We start from the raw sequence: 15,384 nt of genomic DNA on the forward strand, positions 1-15,384 counted from the left end.
ATATGTGATTAGTGTACTATAATATGTATTATGTAATTATCTATTATATCATAGTATGTATATAAATGTTATTATTTATAATAGCCGGCCAAATCAACTTGATAGATGAACCATCTTAGGGTGGACGGGGCGGTGCGTGGTGGCCTTCCCATCACGTGTGATAGCACTTTCAACACCGCCGCTGCCCCCTTGTCACGCTAAAAAGAGTTGTTTGCGTGATGGTTGTCACGCGTGAAGGGGTGTTTTCCAAGAAATGTAGCCGTTGGATGTAGCCGTTGGAGGAGTGGGGGGGGGGGGGTTAAATAAATAAATAAATAAACCAATATAAAACCGAAACAAAAACATAAACCAAATCCAAATCAAAACAAAATCCAACTCAAAAACACTCTCAAACCTCCCCTTCATTCACAACAAAAAAAATATGGAATTTCCGAAACACTCGATGCCCTTAGACACCGATAGCTTTTCGTCTTCGGACGATAACATTCTGGAATGGTTCCCGTTGCTATACAAAGAACTTGATGGCCCGAGCCGTCCAAAGAAAAATGTGGTGGTGCGTGATCGTATACATGCCCACGACGTGCTAATGAACGACTATTTTGTGGAGGAGCCGAAGTACAATGACGAGACGTTTAGGGAACGCTTTCGTTTGCCGAAATCTTTATTCTTAAAGATTGTAGCCGACGTCGAAGCAAACGAAGAATGGTTTCAAGAATCTTACGACGCGAGAGGCAAACGAAGTTTTACGCCGCTTCAAAAATGCACATCCGGTATTCGTCAACTAGCGACAGGTAACCCACCCGACCAATTCGATGAATACTTACAAATGTCTGAGAGAACTTCACGTGAATGTCTACAATTCTTTTGTAACGCGATTATAAAATTGTATGCCAAAGAGTTTCTACGAAACCAACAAGGCACGACATTACACGTCTTTACGCCGCACACGAGGCTAGATGGCATTTTCCAGGGATGCTCGGTAGCATCGATTGTACACATATCGAATGGAGGAATTGTCCACGGGAGTTGCGAGGGGCGTATGTTAGGGGTGATATCAAACGAGCGACCATCTCACTAGAAGCGGTTGCGTCAAATGATTTATGGATTTGGCATTCTTATTTTGGTGTTCCCGGCTCAAACAACGACATCACTGTTCTGTACACATCACCGTTGTTTCAGAGCGTAACAGATGGCACCGCACCTTTCTGTCCGTACTTTGTCAACGAGAGATATTACAGACGTGACTACTATCTTGTCGACGGTATCTACCCGCAATGGTCTGTTTTTGTGAAAGCCTTTTCGTTTCCTGTCGAGACCAATGAAAAGGCGTTCAAGAAGTTGCAAGAATCGGCAAGAAAAGATGTCGAGAGAGCTTTCGGTGTTTTAAAGGGTAGATGGTGCATACTCAGTCGACCGGTTCGTGCAATGAAAAAACCCACGATCTCTAGCTACGTGTATGCATGCATCATATTACACAATATGTTAATAAAAGAAGATGGAAATGCAATTTCTCCAGATTGGGTACCAGATCCTCCGACTCAAGTTCCCGTTCCCGATGATGTCCAATTAGACTTGCGGGATAAAGATATTCATCATCGGTTGAGATGGGATCTTGTTGCACATATAGGTTCTTTATGTTTGGAATTTCCGGATTCAGACGAGTAGTAGACGTTCGTTGTAACTTTTATTTCTAAATTTTAAGTTGAATTATGTTCTATTAAACTATTGTTTTTATTTTTAAGTTCTATTAAATATTGTTTTAATTTTTAAAGTTACAAAAAAAATAATAAATAATTCCATCACACCACATCACCACCCCTAGTAAAAAACCATCACATGTGATGGAATTTGGGTTGGTGATGTGGTACAATATAATTGGGTGGGGTGTGTGATAAATGATGGCACCACATCCACACCCCCCCCCCCCCCCCCTATAGCCATAGATAAATTCGTTTTATTATCACTATATAGGCATAATTTGAAATGTTATAAGAAAAAGGCATTATCAGAAAATAAAGTAGTTAGTTATCATTCAGCTTAATAGACGTTACAAGGATAATACTAAAATGAAGTTCCAACTTCAAAATGGTCCATATGACTTTAAAACCAAACCAAGTTGTACACATTGTTGGGAGAAACAAGAAGCAATAACCATCAAGGTTTCAATGGGCAGTTATTAACATGATATTTGTTGCATGTTAGCCACTAACCACAGACACAAACAGCCCCCACATGACCTTTCACAATTGAGGTACAATTTTCACATCACCATTGGGGTGCCATGTGCATTTAGTTGGTCTGTTTGTTCACCCTTCTCTATGGACCATGTCCTGATGTCTCCTAACTCTTTAGTAGGGGTGTAAATGAGCCAAGCCGCGTTGTGTGCTACTCGAGATCGGATTGTTAAAAGCCCAAATGCGTCCGAGCATAAAAGCTCGAATCGAACCCCAAACTCTCAAATAACCTCGTTTAATAAACGAGCCCAAGCCCAAGTTTCATTTATCGGGCTCAAGTTGTCTCGCGAGCCTAAACAAGCTTATTAATTATACATACAATCTTAATTAATGTATTAAATATATATTGTACAATAATATTTATTGTATATAAAATTATGATAATGATAACTAAATAATTTATTAGGTTATCTATTTAAATTGTAATTGAAAAATATAGAAAAGTAACTTATAAGGTACATAAATTAAATAATATATTATAAACGAGCTAAGATCGATCCGAGTTCGAGCTTAAAAAACTACTCACGAGCAAAGCTCGTGCATTAAAAAAAGAGTACGAAACGAGCCAAGCTCGAGTCTAGTTGAGCTTGGGCTCAGCTCGTTTATATGCCTACTCTTAAGTAACATTGGCATTTTGGCAACCTCATAGGTCTAGGTTAGAGCATTTCCATCATAGTTTTAATTTCTAGCAAAAGTATTCATCAAATAAGCATACTCCATTTTTTTTCTCAAAACTAAATTCAGATAGTTTTGGTTTTAGCCAAAAACCGCACCGAACCGTACCACGCACACCCCTAAGTTATAAAACTTGTTTGCAATTCAAGCTATTTTTTTTCTTTTATATGAAGGATTACCTGAAACAGAGTCAATTGTGCTGATAGTGTGGTTGCTTCTGTTTGCAGAGTTTGAACTTTTCTTTCAAGCTCAGACATGTAACGCGCTGCAGACTGTCGATTTGCTAATATCCTGTTTACTACAAAGCATAAGATGATCTGTAGCTCTCAAAGTAGGGACCAACATTAAGCATTTGAACAGAAAAACCATGTGCAGGATATCATTTTATTCACAAATATGCATAATAGCTTACTTGTTCATCTGGATGATATTACTTTTTCAGTTCGTTGTGTGTCAGTCTGATGCAGAGTATGGGACTGTGTGGATCCGTTTAGTAATACGGGTCGACAGGTAATTACCCGACCCGGTGAGTTTAATTGGGCTTTAATGCCTGATACTATAAGCCGGGCTGAGTGGGATCATAACAGTGAGCTACGCAAATAATACCGGGTCAGTTTCAGCCCATCACTATCGGGCTTTATACATCCAAAGCTTTATATCACAATATCAGTTTAGGGGAAAGTTAACGTACTAATTGTGACTTATGAGAATCAAATAGAGTACGTTAATTTCATTTGTATTTGATCCAAACCCTATCAGTTTATCACAAAACTATAAATGTCACACTCTGTTGTAAAATGTAATGTACAATTTTATTACAAGATAATACTTAGAATAAATAAAATCATGTAAATATAATTTCTAGTATAAATCATTATCTTTTTTTATTTGATAATGATAAATATTATACGCTATTATATGTAGTTGGTGGGATGTTTGGTTCACCCTTTTTTTAAGTACGAAATAAATAACAAATAATATAAAAACTTACACTTTTATACGAATGTGATGATTTAAACTATTGTCTTCTACGAGAATTTAAAGAACGCCTTCTTGTAGTATCTTCAACTTTGTTCTTGATTACAACAATAAACAAATTAAAGGCTTACAATTGTGGCTAATGTTCATGTTCAACAAGGATCCTTTAAAACAAATTTCGAGTCTCTCTTGGAAAACTCGACTGTTTCTCAAGGTAGAGCAACCTAAGCAGTATGTAGTGGTCAAAGATTGCCCACACGCCCGATGAATCACCAGTGAGACAGTGTTCTTGATTTATGTGAAAAACAACATGATGGTGAAAAAAAATTATAAGAATTCTCTCTAATTATGACACTCTTTTTAACCTATTTAGCATGTTATTATGCATACATGATTTTTTTTTCTTTTCCTTTTATTTTGGCAAGTTGAAAAAAAAATGGATACACATTAACTAATTATCGAGCGATTAATTGGGACAAAAAATACAGTGACTTAATTAAAACAATAGTGAAATTTTGTTACTATTCCATACAGTTTTCGATTGTATATTCTACTATAACTCTATAAGATCCCGATCATGTCAACATAGTCGGCCTGAGTGGGGTGACGGGGCGCGACGTGTTTGCGCAGTGAGATAGCTTAACTGTGAAAGTCATCGTTCGAAAAAAAAAAACTCTAACGCTTAACCACACTTGATACTGATATGACCCACGTAAGTGACACAGGGCCAACCGTGTAGTCCCGACCAAGACGTGTTATCACTAAGCCCACTTAGTTAACAGAAATGAATAATATGCAAAAATATAACCTATTCATGTTATGCATGCAATCATGCATGAATGATGGGTATTAGTTGGAGCAAAATTGGTGGAAAGGAATCCTAGCTTGGAGATTCTTATAATATATGTGATCCACTTTGAAAGTTGGTTGTTTTTCCTGTTTACTTTTAATCGTAGATAGACTTCCATATCGGCATTTGCCATATTGATCTCTTATAAGTTTTATAATAAAAGGCAGAAAACATTTTGTCTCATCTAATCTTCTTCCTTCATATTATTTCTTTAGAGATTGGTTCATCTCGAATAGAACCGTATCAGATACTAATAATAAGTTGTTCCACATTAAAATAAAAAAAACTTTAATACTACACACTTTTTAACTTATCAAGCTCTCTACAAAGTACATTTTCAAATGGATTTAAACTCAACTGGTTAACTATAAGAACCATAATATAGAACAAACCACGAGACCACTGAATGTCTGAATGACACAACAAGACGACAATATGATGATTAATAAAACATAAATTTGATGATTAATTATAGGTAACAGAGAATGGGAACGGGCATGGAGGTTCGATTACTTCAACACCGCCTTCGAGCATCTGGATCACCTTCCTCATGGTTGGCCGCAACGAAGGGCTTTCTTGCACACACCAAAGGCCAACCATCACATATGCTGTTAGCCTCTTGTAGTCATCTAAGGCCTCCAAATCATTCTCAAGAAATGTGTCCAGACTACCTTCTTTATAGCAATCCCATGCCCAATCGGTTAAAACCACCGCATCTTTGGAATCACTCTCCGAAACCACACTCTTTCGGCATGATATCATCTCTAGTAGCAACACACCAAAGCTATAGACATCAACCTTTGTTGTCACTGGGGTGTTCCTAAACCATTCCGGAGCAACATACCCTTTTGTTCCTCGTATTCCAGTACTCGTTCGACTTTGATTCATCATTAAAAGCTTTGCCAATCCAAAGTCTGAAACTTTAGCATCGTAGCAGTCATCAAGAAGTATGTTTTGAGGCTTTATGTCACAGTGGATGACTTGGGTACTACATTCTTCATGGAGGTATGCGAGTCCCTTGGCAACGCCTACAACAATACGACTCCTCAGGTTCCAACTCGGTCTCGTATCTCCAAACAGAAACCCTGCCAAAGTACCATTGCTCATGTACTCGTAAATCAATAACTGCTGATCACCATCATCACAATAGCCAAGAAGTTGGACCAAATTTTTGTGATGAGTCTTTGCAATAGCATTGACCTCGGTCTGGAACTCCTTTTCACCATCTTGAAAAACCATTTCTAGCTTCTTCACCGCAACAATATTTGTCCCTATTACGCCTTTATAGACTACCCCAAAAGCCCCCTTTCCTAGTACCTCCTTGAAAGTTGAACCCGCCAGTTGCTTCGACCAAATCTTGATATGTGAAACGAGGCAGATTGGTATCAACAGATTTACTACTTGGGTAATGATTTTTGGTGGTCTTGTTGTGCATTCGTAAAATACCGACACAAATCACACCAATCAATATGAAAATTATAAACAGACATGTACTTAAGATCACAACTATCAAGGTTGTCTGACTTTTATGTTCTTGTGAAAACACAGGAGGTGTTTGTTGATACACGTCACCTTTTCGTGATTTCAGGAAGGCCTTTACGACTATTGAAGGATCCTTCTTTCCATCAGAGAGTGGAAGCCTCTTCTTCCAACATTGGTTGTCCCTGTAAATCGCAACAGCACAGAAACAGTCTTGTAAGCAGAACGCTTTGCAACTGTCTTCATTAGTCGGCTGCACACACACATAATCGGCTCATGGCCAATCAATGTTAGTAAGCTCGATGAAACCAAACTGGTCTCTGTCGTAAACTCCATCGCAAGTTGGAGTGAAATCAGGCTTGCAGTCTCCGTTTCGATCATTGGGATCAATCAAAGAGAACCCCTGTGGGCACTCACAGCTTGGAAGGTTACCCATCAAGGCTGCAAACACTGTTAAGCCCACAAGCTCCACTGCTATCGGTCCCATAGATCTGGTCACATATGTTTCTTGGCAAGGACCATGAGACTTCCCAACTTGTATTGCCAGTCGGATTCTTTAGGTAGTAGTATTGAGTGAAAACGCCATCAGTATCTAGAGTTGCTCTTTGATAATAACTTATAGAAGGAACCGCATCTTTTCGATTAAGTTAAATATTTGGCCATTTCTTCTCAATATATACATGTACCCCGTCGCATCAAAGATCAATTGTAAACCAGAATTCGATGTATTGGTGTCATCACGAGTGCCACTTCTATAGTAGACATTATACAGAATTCCTGAAGATATATCGCGCTTTCTAAGAATAAGATTCCCATCTACAAGCAGACGCAATTGGAATCTTCCCGCAGAGAAGTTTGTGTTGCTTATCTTTGAATTGATGTCTTCACCTCTATCCATAACGTGAGTAGGTAGTATTGTATCTGTTGGAAAGCTAAAGCTCTCCCACATGTTGTGATTACTGTTATCAACAATTACAAAATTACCAGTATCATTCATAAAACCATATGCAATGTTAGAAATATTGGATCCAGATGGATCCAGATGTCCATACCACTTTGCCTTGAGGATCACTCAGTACAAGCCCAACCCCACCGGTTAGCTCAACTTTTGATCCTCTGGGCACCATTGGACCATCTTTTGGACACCATACGACGGTTCTATCAGGTATTTTGGCATACCATATTGACAACAGAAAGTTATCTTTTTCTTGAATCTGTTTAAACCCAAAGGCAAAATCACCGGATGGTGAGAGCCATGCTATGCCATTATCCGTGGCCGTGAGTGATGCACCCACCGGTACAGAACCGTTTCCATTTGTTTGTTGTGCTTTGATAAAAAATGGGAGAAAGGTGGTTAAAATGATGAAATATAGGACTCTAGTCATTGCTGGAATGATGCGTGATAAAGCGTACAAGTTATAAAGATAAAGATCATTGCTTTCAAGTGAGCTTATAGAACTTTTGGAATCGATGAAGTCATTCTTGACAGGCAAATATTTGAAGTTTCCACAAGAAAGAAGCTGAACAAGTCTTTGGTTAGCATGTGGTTTTAAACGATCTTGGATAACCCGTAAAACACGCTAACATTTTTGTTTTATTAATCTTAATTTCTTTTGGACCATCTTTAATTTGGATAGCATATACAAGGCCAGATGTCATCCCTCTATAACTAAATGTGACATCTAAAGAATGTTCACGCTGAAAAAGAAATAAGTTGAAAGTTTGTCTTACCCTATCAAAATATCTCGTCAAAGTCTTAATAATTATAAGGCTAGTAGTTGCGGAGGGGCTTTAAAGTTCAAGTTAAAGCGCCACACAGGGAGTGGGGCTTTAATAAGCAATTCTCTTTAAAGCCACACTACCATATTGACTTAAATTATATATTTTTTATTTTTTAAAAATTAATATGCAAAATGTTTAAAATCTATATCAAATATCCAGAAATTTGAGATAAATCAACAATGTTTTAAATCGATTTAGGGTTTCATAACCTAACTCTAGACTTAGAATTCCAAAAGCAAAATTAGGGATTCCAGCACGGATCAAAGAATATGAGTTGATCCAATTGGCTCATATTGTTTATGAGCTGCCTGCAGCACAACTTGACAAACTGTGCTACTTGGTTGTATTTGTATTGCTCAAGAATTAAACAACCACATCTTATATATAACTTGTGTGCGGTTGCCACCAATTACAAATTTAAAGTTTAAATAGTTTCTTTCGAAAGAAAATAATTTCAATTTTGAACTATTGCGGTTACAAGTTATCTCATTACAAAAGCAAATGTTCGCGCTTTTAATATGAAAAAAAAATAATGATAAAATAAACAACTTTTCTAACATACTTTTTTTGAATATAATATATATTAATTACATTTTACCATTAGAGATTTAGAGCTGCTGATAAAGATCTCAAGGTAAAATGCATTCAAACCAATATCACCTCTCACAAAATCATATACTTTATATGATTTTTTTCTACATAATTTTGAACCTGGATACAGATATATAAACACCAATACTGTAGTAACCGACATTACCATATGTATACCAGACAAAGGTCGGCTTCCCGAGGCTAGAGCCAGTTGGGTGTCACAATCTTAGTTGAAGCTAAGATTGAGGGCTGAGAATCTGGAATCTTGGCTAGAGACCGATATTGCAATTTAACACTCTCTGCATTATCAAGTGTCTTCACCACATACCTGTTTTTAAAGGTTTGTATATATGAATAAAGTATTTAATATTTAACCTTCACGGAACATATAGAAATAATAAAAGAAATTATATAGATATTAGACATACCATCCGTTTAGGCATTGAGTTGTTACAATAGCTACACGACCAACAAAACGGGACGGTGTTCTTTTATTGCCCTGAAAAAAAAATCTTAAAAAAGTTGGAAACTTCACACTATATATGAAAAAAAGCGGATTCATATCCTAAATAATAACCTTGTTGATGACGCGTTCGGATACAGAAAATGGAAACTGAACACCTCGGCCTCTTATTTGGTCCATAAGTGCTAAATCACAAAAATTACCTTTATCTTGCATAAAATTCAACCTTTTTATGTAAATAACAATCTTTAAACAAATCCATGCAAAAATTATAACAGACCTGATCTAATTTATTTCTTCTTTTGGATGGACGGTTAGTTTGCAACTCTTCCTCCCTAAGAAACGCGTGAACAGCAGATCGCAAAGTTACATAAATTAAACAAAAATATTAAACGTTACCATACTTAATAACATCACATAAAGCATTAAATTTATGAAAATAATACTTTTCTTACATAAATTTGGAGCAGATGTGCTTTCTAAAACAGGGTGTGAACAAGTGTAGCATGCTTTCTACAAAACATATTATTATTGATCAAAACATAGAACAAATAGTTATAAACCGACAATCTAAATCATAATAACAAGACTTCACACGACTTACCATCCTCATAACATGCTGCATTCCACCGCTACCAAATGAATGACCACAAGGTAATATCATAGCATCATCCATTAAAAACTCCTCTATATCAACATAAAACCATAAACACGTAATTTAAACATGAACTATATACAATGCCACATTAACAATAAATTAACTCACGTTAAAGGATCCGAAAGTATTGTTCTTAGCGACTCCCCCGATCCACCTGAATTTGAATAATCCTTTCTTCCACTAAACCCGCACCCCCTTTCAACCAACATATCTTTACGCCCGGGCCCCGAACCCTCCACCCTGTTATACAACTGAGAGTAGTACAATTCACCATCTGGTCCGCAACAGTGATAGCATTTTGATACTGATTCTCAGTTGAACTTGATCTTACAGCATTAACAATATCATTTCCTAACATCAACAAATAATATTCAAAACCATACATGTAAATATTAATCAATTACACAAGTAATGATAAATATAGCTTCAAACAAACCAATGACATTAATTTTGTGATCATTCTTATTACTATTATTATCATTATCACTAACGTTTACATCATCATCCGTATCGTTGTTATCGGTATCGGACCCACTGACACTCGGTGTACTGGATTCCTCCGCATTTCTAATGTCCCACTCATGAATGCCACGGCAGAATTGGGAGGTGGACTGCGGTTGAAAGTGGCGGTTTTGATGTTCGAAGAAGCCGCCGGTGAGGTGGCGTGTGGTCTTGTGATGTTGAAATTGAGGTGGATTGTGGCGGTTGAAGAGGAATTGGTGGTTTTGGGGACAGTGTGAAGCCCTTGAAGAAGATTAACTGTAAAACCCTAACCCTAATTTGTTTGTTAATTGTGATGGAGAGGAGATTAGAAGGCCATTGACTTAGTTATGGCTTTGACTTATGACTTATGACTTAGTTATGGGTTTGACTTATAAAGTATACCCAATATTTATTATCTATGGTCAAATAGTTTCATTTCACTTCTACATTCATTTTAGTTTTTTTTTTTAACGACCAACTAAGTAACGTCGGGTATTTTATACGCGGCCCCCAATGGTTAAAGGTAGCCCGAACCGGCCACTAGTTCGGACGGACGGAGCCCCTAGCAGTCCACCTATTGAGGGATTCACCGGATAAAACTCGATCCCACGCCCGCCAAAGGGCACGGCAGCGAAGAGCCGGTAAAACCGGGTGAGATCAGGACTCGAACCCTGGCAAGCCATAGTCATCCCTCGTATCTCCCATATATATTGGTGAAAATAAGGTATGAACCCCATATATCTCATTAGTAAAATGAGTGCTCTACCATTAAGTCACATCCAATTTATTTTAGTATTAACAAGACTTCACCACTGAAACAACTACTTAATTACATTTTAAACTTCCATTTCCATTTCCCTCAATTTTTTCTCTTTTTCTTTTAAATCTAAAGTGTGTATAGGTTTATTGGTTGATTCCTTAATTAACATTTATTAAAGGATTACCTTTCGATCAAAAGCCCTAAACACATCTGTTTAAAATTCGGAAAAAAATTTAACGACGTTAAATGCTTTTAACAGAGGTCCATTCAGACAAAAATTAGTTGAAAGTTATAACCGTTAATAGTGATTTTTAAAGTTAGGATTATTTTCAATTTGCCTTAGAGTAATAGTATAGGGAGTGGACTTTTTACCTTTCGTTTAGAATCAATTTTTGTTGGCCTTTTATTTAAAAATAATAATATATAAATATAATTTTAATAAATTATAAACTACGGGTATGTCAGATTAGTGGATCCTGTGGGGCTTCGCCCTATCTATCTGAAACCGTAATACCTTGTTCTTGAGTTTTTTAACCAAGGAAATAAAATGAAAGGAGATGGAAGTATAAGAAATGGAAGTGAAGGGAATGAAATTTTGTTTAATTAGGTGTGTTCTTAAATTGGAAGGAAATTAGAGGAAATGAAAGGATAACTATGTTAAAAAAATAGTTATCCTTAGTAAACATCCTATTTTTGGGAGGATAACTTATTGAGAAAATACATTAATTTATTCCTTCCTAACTCCCAGTGGCGGACCCAGGATATTTTGTCAATGGGGTCCCATTTTTTTCGGTTTACAAAATTTTTCGGGTCGGTCGTTATTCGGGTCGGGTCGAGGCGAGGAACATAATAAAACACGGAACTATGGTGTCATTGGAAACGAGTAAGTAGAAAGAATCTAAATTAGAAACTAGATGAAACATACACTTTTAATTCATACCCGAAAAACATGAACGTAATCTATATATATGGTCATAATTGACCAAAACATGAAAAAATAACTCTAACACAAATAAATGATTAATTATAATATACATACACAAGGTAAATAATAAAAGAATATGCAAAATCCATGTTAACATTATATATGTTGCATGGTGATAATGACTACATGAGAGAAACTAACAAAAAGCACAAATACCCTAACTGAATAACTAAGACTAGGATATTAAAAAAACAACAAAAAAGGAGTATGGTGGGGCTTGAATCTACAACCTCTCACAAGTAAAACAAGGGACTTTCCACTGTACCAGTTCAATCATAATAGTATGGGTTCCAAGTATTAATTTTTATGCGGTCCTTACAAAATTTAATATACCGTCTCTAAGTAATTTTTAAAAAACATCGGTGTCCCGGGACCCCGATCGGACCTATGTGGGTCCGCCCCTGCTAACTCCTCTTACTTTTTTCCTTTAACACCCATTTTTTAACTATCCTTAGTTTTCATTTCCATTCCCTTCTTAAAAAAAACTCAGAACATGGCGTAATTTTTTAACCGGTTTATAATTTCCACCATTGAAATTGGTTCCAAACTTGACCAAGCCGTCCATAAACCAGTCAAGAAACCAGTTTGCACTCTAACCGGGTGTTACTTTTTGTTTACCAACCTGTATGTTATAACTAACTAACTAACTAACTATAAAGCAAACGACTTTTTGTTAGTCGTCGTCGTCGTATGTATTATCGGAATGGAATTGACGAAGATGTGGATTATTCGCAGACGCGTTTTCTCTACTTGTACTTCTCCGTCAACCACAACTCTACAAGTCGTCGTTTCTAATTCTATTTCCATTTCTTCCCAATTTATAAATAAATCGAATATAAACCTCAACCCAAATTAAGAACAAACCCAGTTGGTTGTCGCAAAATGATTCATAGATGTTTGCTCATCACCACAGTCTTCATCGCCATGCATCTACGATCATCATATGCTTTATCTCCCGTACGTTCTCTTAAATCTTATATTTATTTCTATATATGCATGTAACCTGATTTCAACTACTTCAGTTTTGATATGATTTGTTGTTGTATGTTGATTAATAATATAATTATATGTTGTTAATAATATGCAGGATTCTCCTTCACCTAGCCCTTCTTCTTACAGGATGGTTAATTTAGGATCAAATTTCCAGCAACTCTGCAGTGGGACTTCTAGAAGTTGCAACATGAACAACATAACCGCCTGCGTCGCTTATTCTCTAACCGGTAATTATGCCGTCAAACTACTAAATTCATTGTGCTAGCTTTATATAATATAGTCTATTTTGCTACCTATATTGTAAACGAGCTGGTAGCCCTGCACTAGATCACTCTCGCCTCGTTTCAAGCTCTTTTTCTAAAGATTGAACTCCGCTCGTGAATTGGTTTTTCAAGCTCAGGCTCAGGCTCGGCTCATTTATTGTTTATCAGCTGATTTATATATGCCATTCAATAAAAAAGTGAATTCATATACGTTCTTTATTATTTTTGTATTTTTTTGGGCTTAAAAAATATTTAGACTGTACACACGAGATTATAATCTTCTTCCTTTGAGTATTCGATTATTTTGTTGTCGATCGCTATTGTTTTTAGTATGATTCAAAACGGGGTGTGTCGGGCAAGCAACCTTTAGCAATTTTTTTCTTGTCGGGTTTGGAGTATCGGGCTATCCTTAAGTACCGGTTAATGATACCTATGTTCCCGACTGATGAGCCTTGCCAAATTTGTCGCAAGGTATGTTTGGATCCTTTTGGATACCATGCGGTGCATTGCAAAGAATTGTCTGGCTTTAAGTACAGACATGATTTGGTTAGGGATGTTTTGTGTGATGTTCTTAAACGGGCAGGGATTTCTGCTAAAAAGGAGGCCCCTGTTAACTTTCTCAAGGATCCTCTTGAAGGGAGGTCTACTTTACGACCAGCTGATATTCTTGTGTTCGGGTGGGCAGGGGGGAAACACGCTTGTGTGTATCTTACCTCTTGTTGGGCTCAGGGACCGTGGGTTTGTTGTGGGTCAGGCTGCGTTGAAGGCTGAATCAGGCAAAGTTGTTAAACATGAGAAAGCTTGTTTAGGGAATCAACATGTCTTTCTCCCATTTGCTTTTGATACATTTGGTTTTCTGGCCCCAGAGGCTGTAAATTTTTTGAGTAGGGTTCAGTGTGTTGTACACGGAACCTCTTCAACTCTTAGGTCTCAAAGCTTCGTTTTTCGTAGGATTGGTTTTGCTATTCAAAAGGGGGTAGCGGCGCAGCTTGTTGCCCGTTTGCCTGCCACTTTATTGCAAACGTTTTCTTTTTGCTATTGGTCGTTAAAATGAATACAAAAATATATATTTTATGAATGATTAGTTTACAAATAAGAAAAGCTAGATTGTTTGTTGATTTGACCCATTTGGCCCGTTAGAGGCAAAGTAAAAACCGAATTGACCTAATTGTTGTAGTGTTGCAAGTCTCATGCATATCTTGCTAAAGGTTTTACTATAGGCTGCAGAATGTAATCTATTCTGGTAAATTGGTAATTCTAGTCACAAATATTTTATATATCTTTTCTCATGAAGGTTAAGTATTCAAGTTACAAAAGCAATTTTTTTCTGCATAATATAACAAGAAATCTTGGATGTTTACAACATTTACCCTTGGTATCTCATGTAGTATGTTTCGTTCACTAATAAAGTAATTGCTCTTTTCATGATGAAGAAACGTCTCTCTTTGTACAAAACAATGGTGAAACCCTTCAACGTGTGAAAATTGTTATTCTTCCTGCTAACAACACGATCAATGAAACAAATGTAGCAAGCCACCAAATGACTAAGGTACGTTTCTTTTCGTTCACATACTTAGAATTTCATGATTAATGATTTTAGATACCACATTATTAACTGTATTTAAGTTCCTTCAAATGATATTAAAAATAGTTCACCTAAACACTCACAAGTCAAAACCGATTATTGACCTGTTTGACCTTATGCTTGTTACAGGTCAACTTTTCGTCAGACGTTGACTTAAGTTCTGCAATAGCGCTGACCACTGGCGATGGCGATTGTGTAATAAACGCCGCTTTAGCTCCAGCACCGGAAAATCACTACCCAAAATACTCTTCTTTTGGGATCTACATGACCCCAACTAATGGTGCATACTTATTGATACTAGTACTAACCATAGGAGGAGTTTTGACTTATTTCATATTAAGGACCCAAGACCGACACGTTGGCGGGGTTCCGTATCATGAACTTGAAATGGGAAATTCAACAGTGGAGAACATGGAGGGAAATGAAACAGAGAATTGGGATCAAGGTTGGGATGAGCAATGGGATGATGAAAAAGTTGTGAAGTCTGGTGGTGATAATGATAATCATGTATTGGTTAAACAAGTTAATGACAGTGTTACAAAACTGCCTAAATCTAATGGAAGGAAAAAGGAATGGGATGATTAGTGGTTTGAAACTTTGAATTG

General features: G+C 36.8%; 1 protein-coding gene and 2 pseudogenes across 2 annotated transcripts; 1 reads left to right on the forward strand and 2 right to left on the reverse strand.

Annotated features, from left to right (window-relative positions):
• Window positions 1-5,036: 5,036 nt before the first annotated feature.
• On the reverse strand, window positions 5,037-8,003 carry LOC143592612 (G-type lectin S-receptor-like serine/threonine-protein kinase LECRK3; annotated as a pseudogene).
• Window positions 8,004-8,829: 826 nt separating this feature from the next.
• LOC143591811 (uncharacterized) lies at window positions 8,830-11,163 on the reverse strand (annotated as a pseudogene). The gene is made up of 7 exons (XR_013145778.1): window positions 11,138-11,163; window positions 10,147-10,454; window positions 9,815-10,061; window positions 9,657-9,734; window positions 9,167-9,565; window positions 9,018-9,088; window positions 8,830-8,917 (listed from the first exon to the last, which is right to left on the reverse strand). The product of XR_013145778.1 is annotated as an uncharacterized LOC143591811 (transcript).
• A 1,639-nt stretch (window positions 11,164-12,802) lies between these two features.
• LOC143590780 (uncharacterized) lies at window positions 12,803-15,384 on the forward strand. Its single transcript, XM_077071151.1, has 4 exons — window positions 12,803-12,895; window positions 13,026-13,158; window positions 14,628-14,743; window positions 14,909-15,384. Exons 1-4 carry the CDS (start codon window positions 12,821-12,823, stop codon window positions 15,362-15,364), a joined length of 780 nt encoding a protein of 259 aa, XP_076927266.1. The 5' UTR covers window positions 12,803-12,820; the 3' UTR covers window positions 15,365-15,384.

Source organism: Bidens hawaiensis, unplaced genomic scaffold (assembly GCF_021521415.1).
Source record: "Bidens hawaiensis isolate Kalapana, Puna unplaced genomic scaffold, B.hawaiensis_p1.1 tig00001685_1, whole genome shotgun sequence".
NCBI classification, from domain to species: Eukaryota; Viridiplantae; Streptophyta; class Magnoliopsida; order Asterales; family Asteraceae; genus Bidens; species Bidens hawaiensis.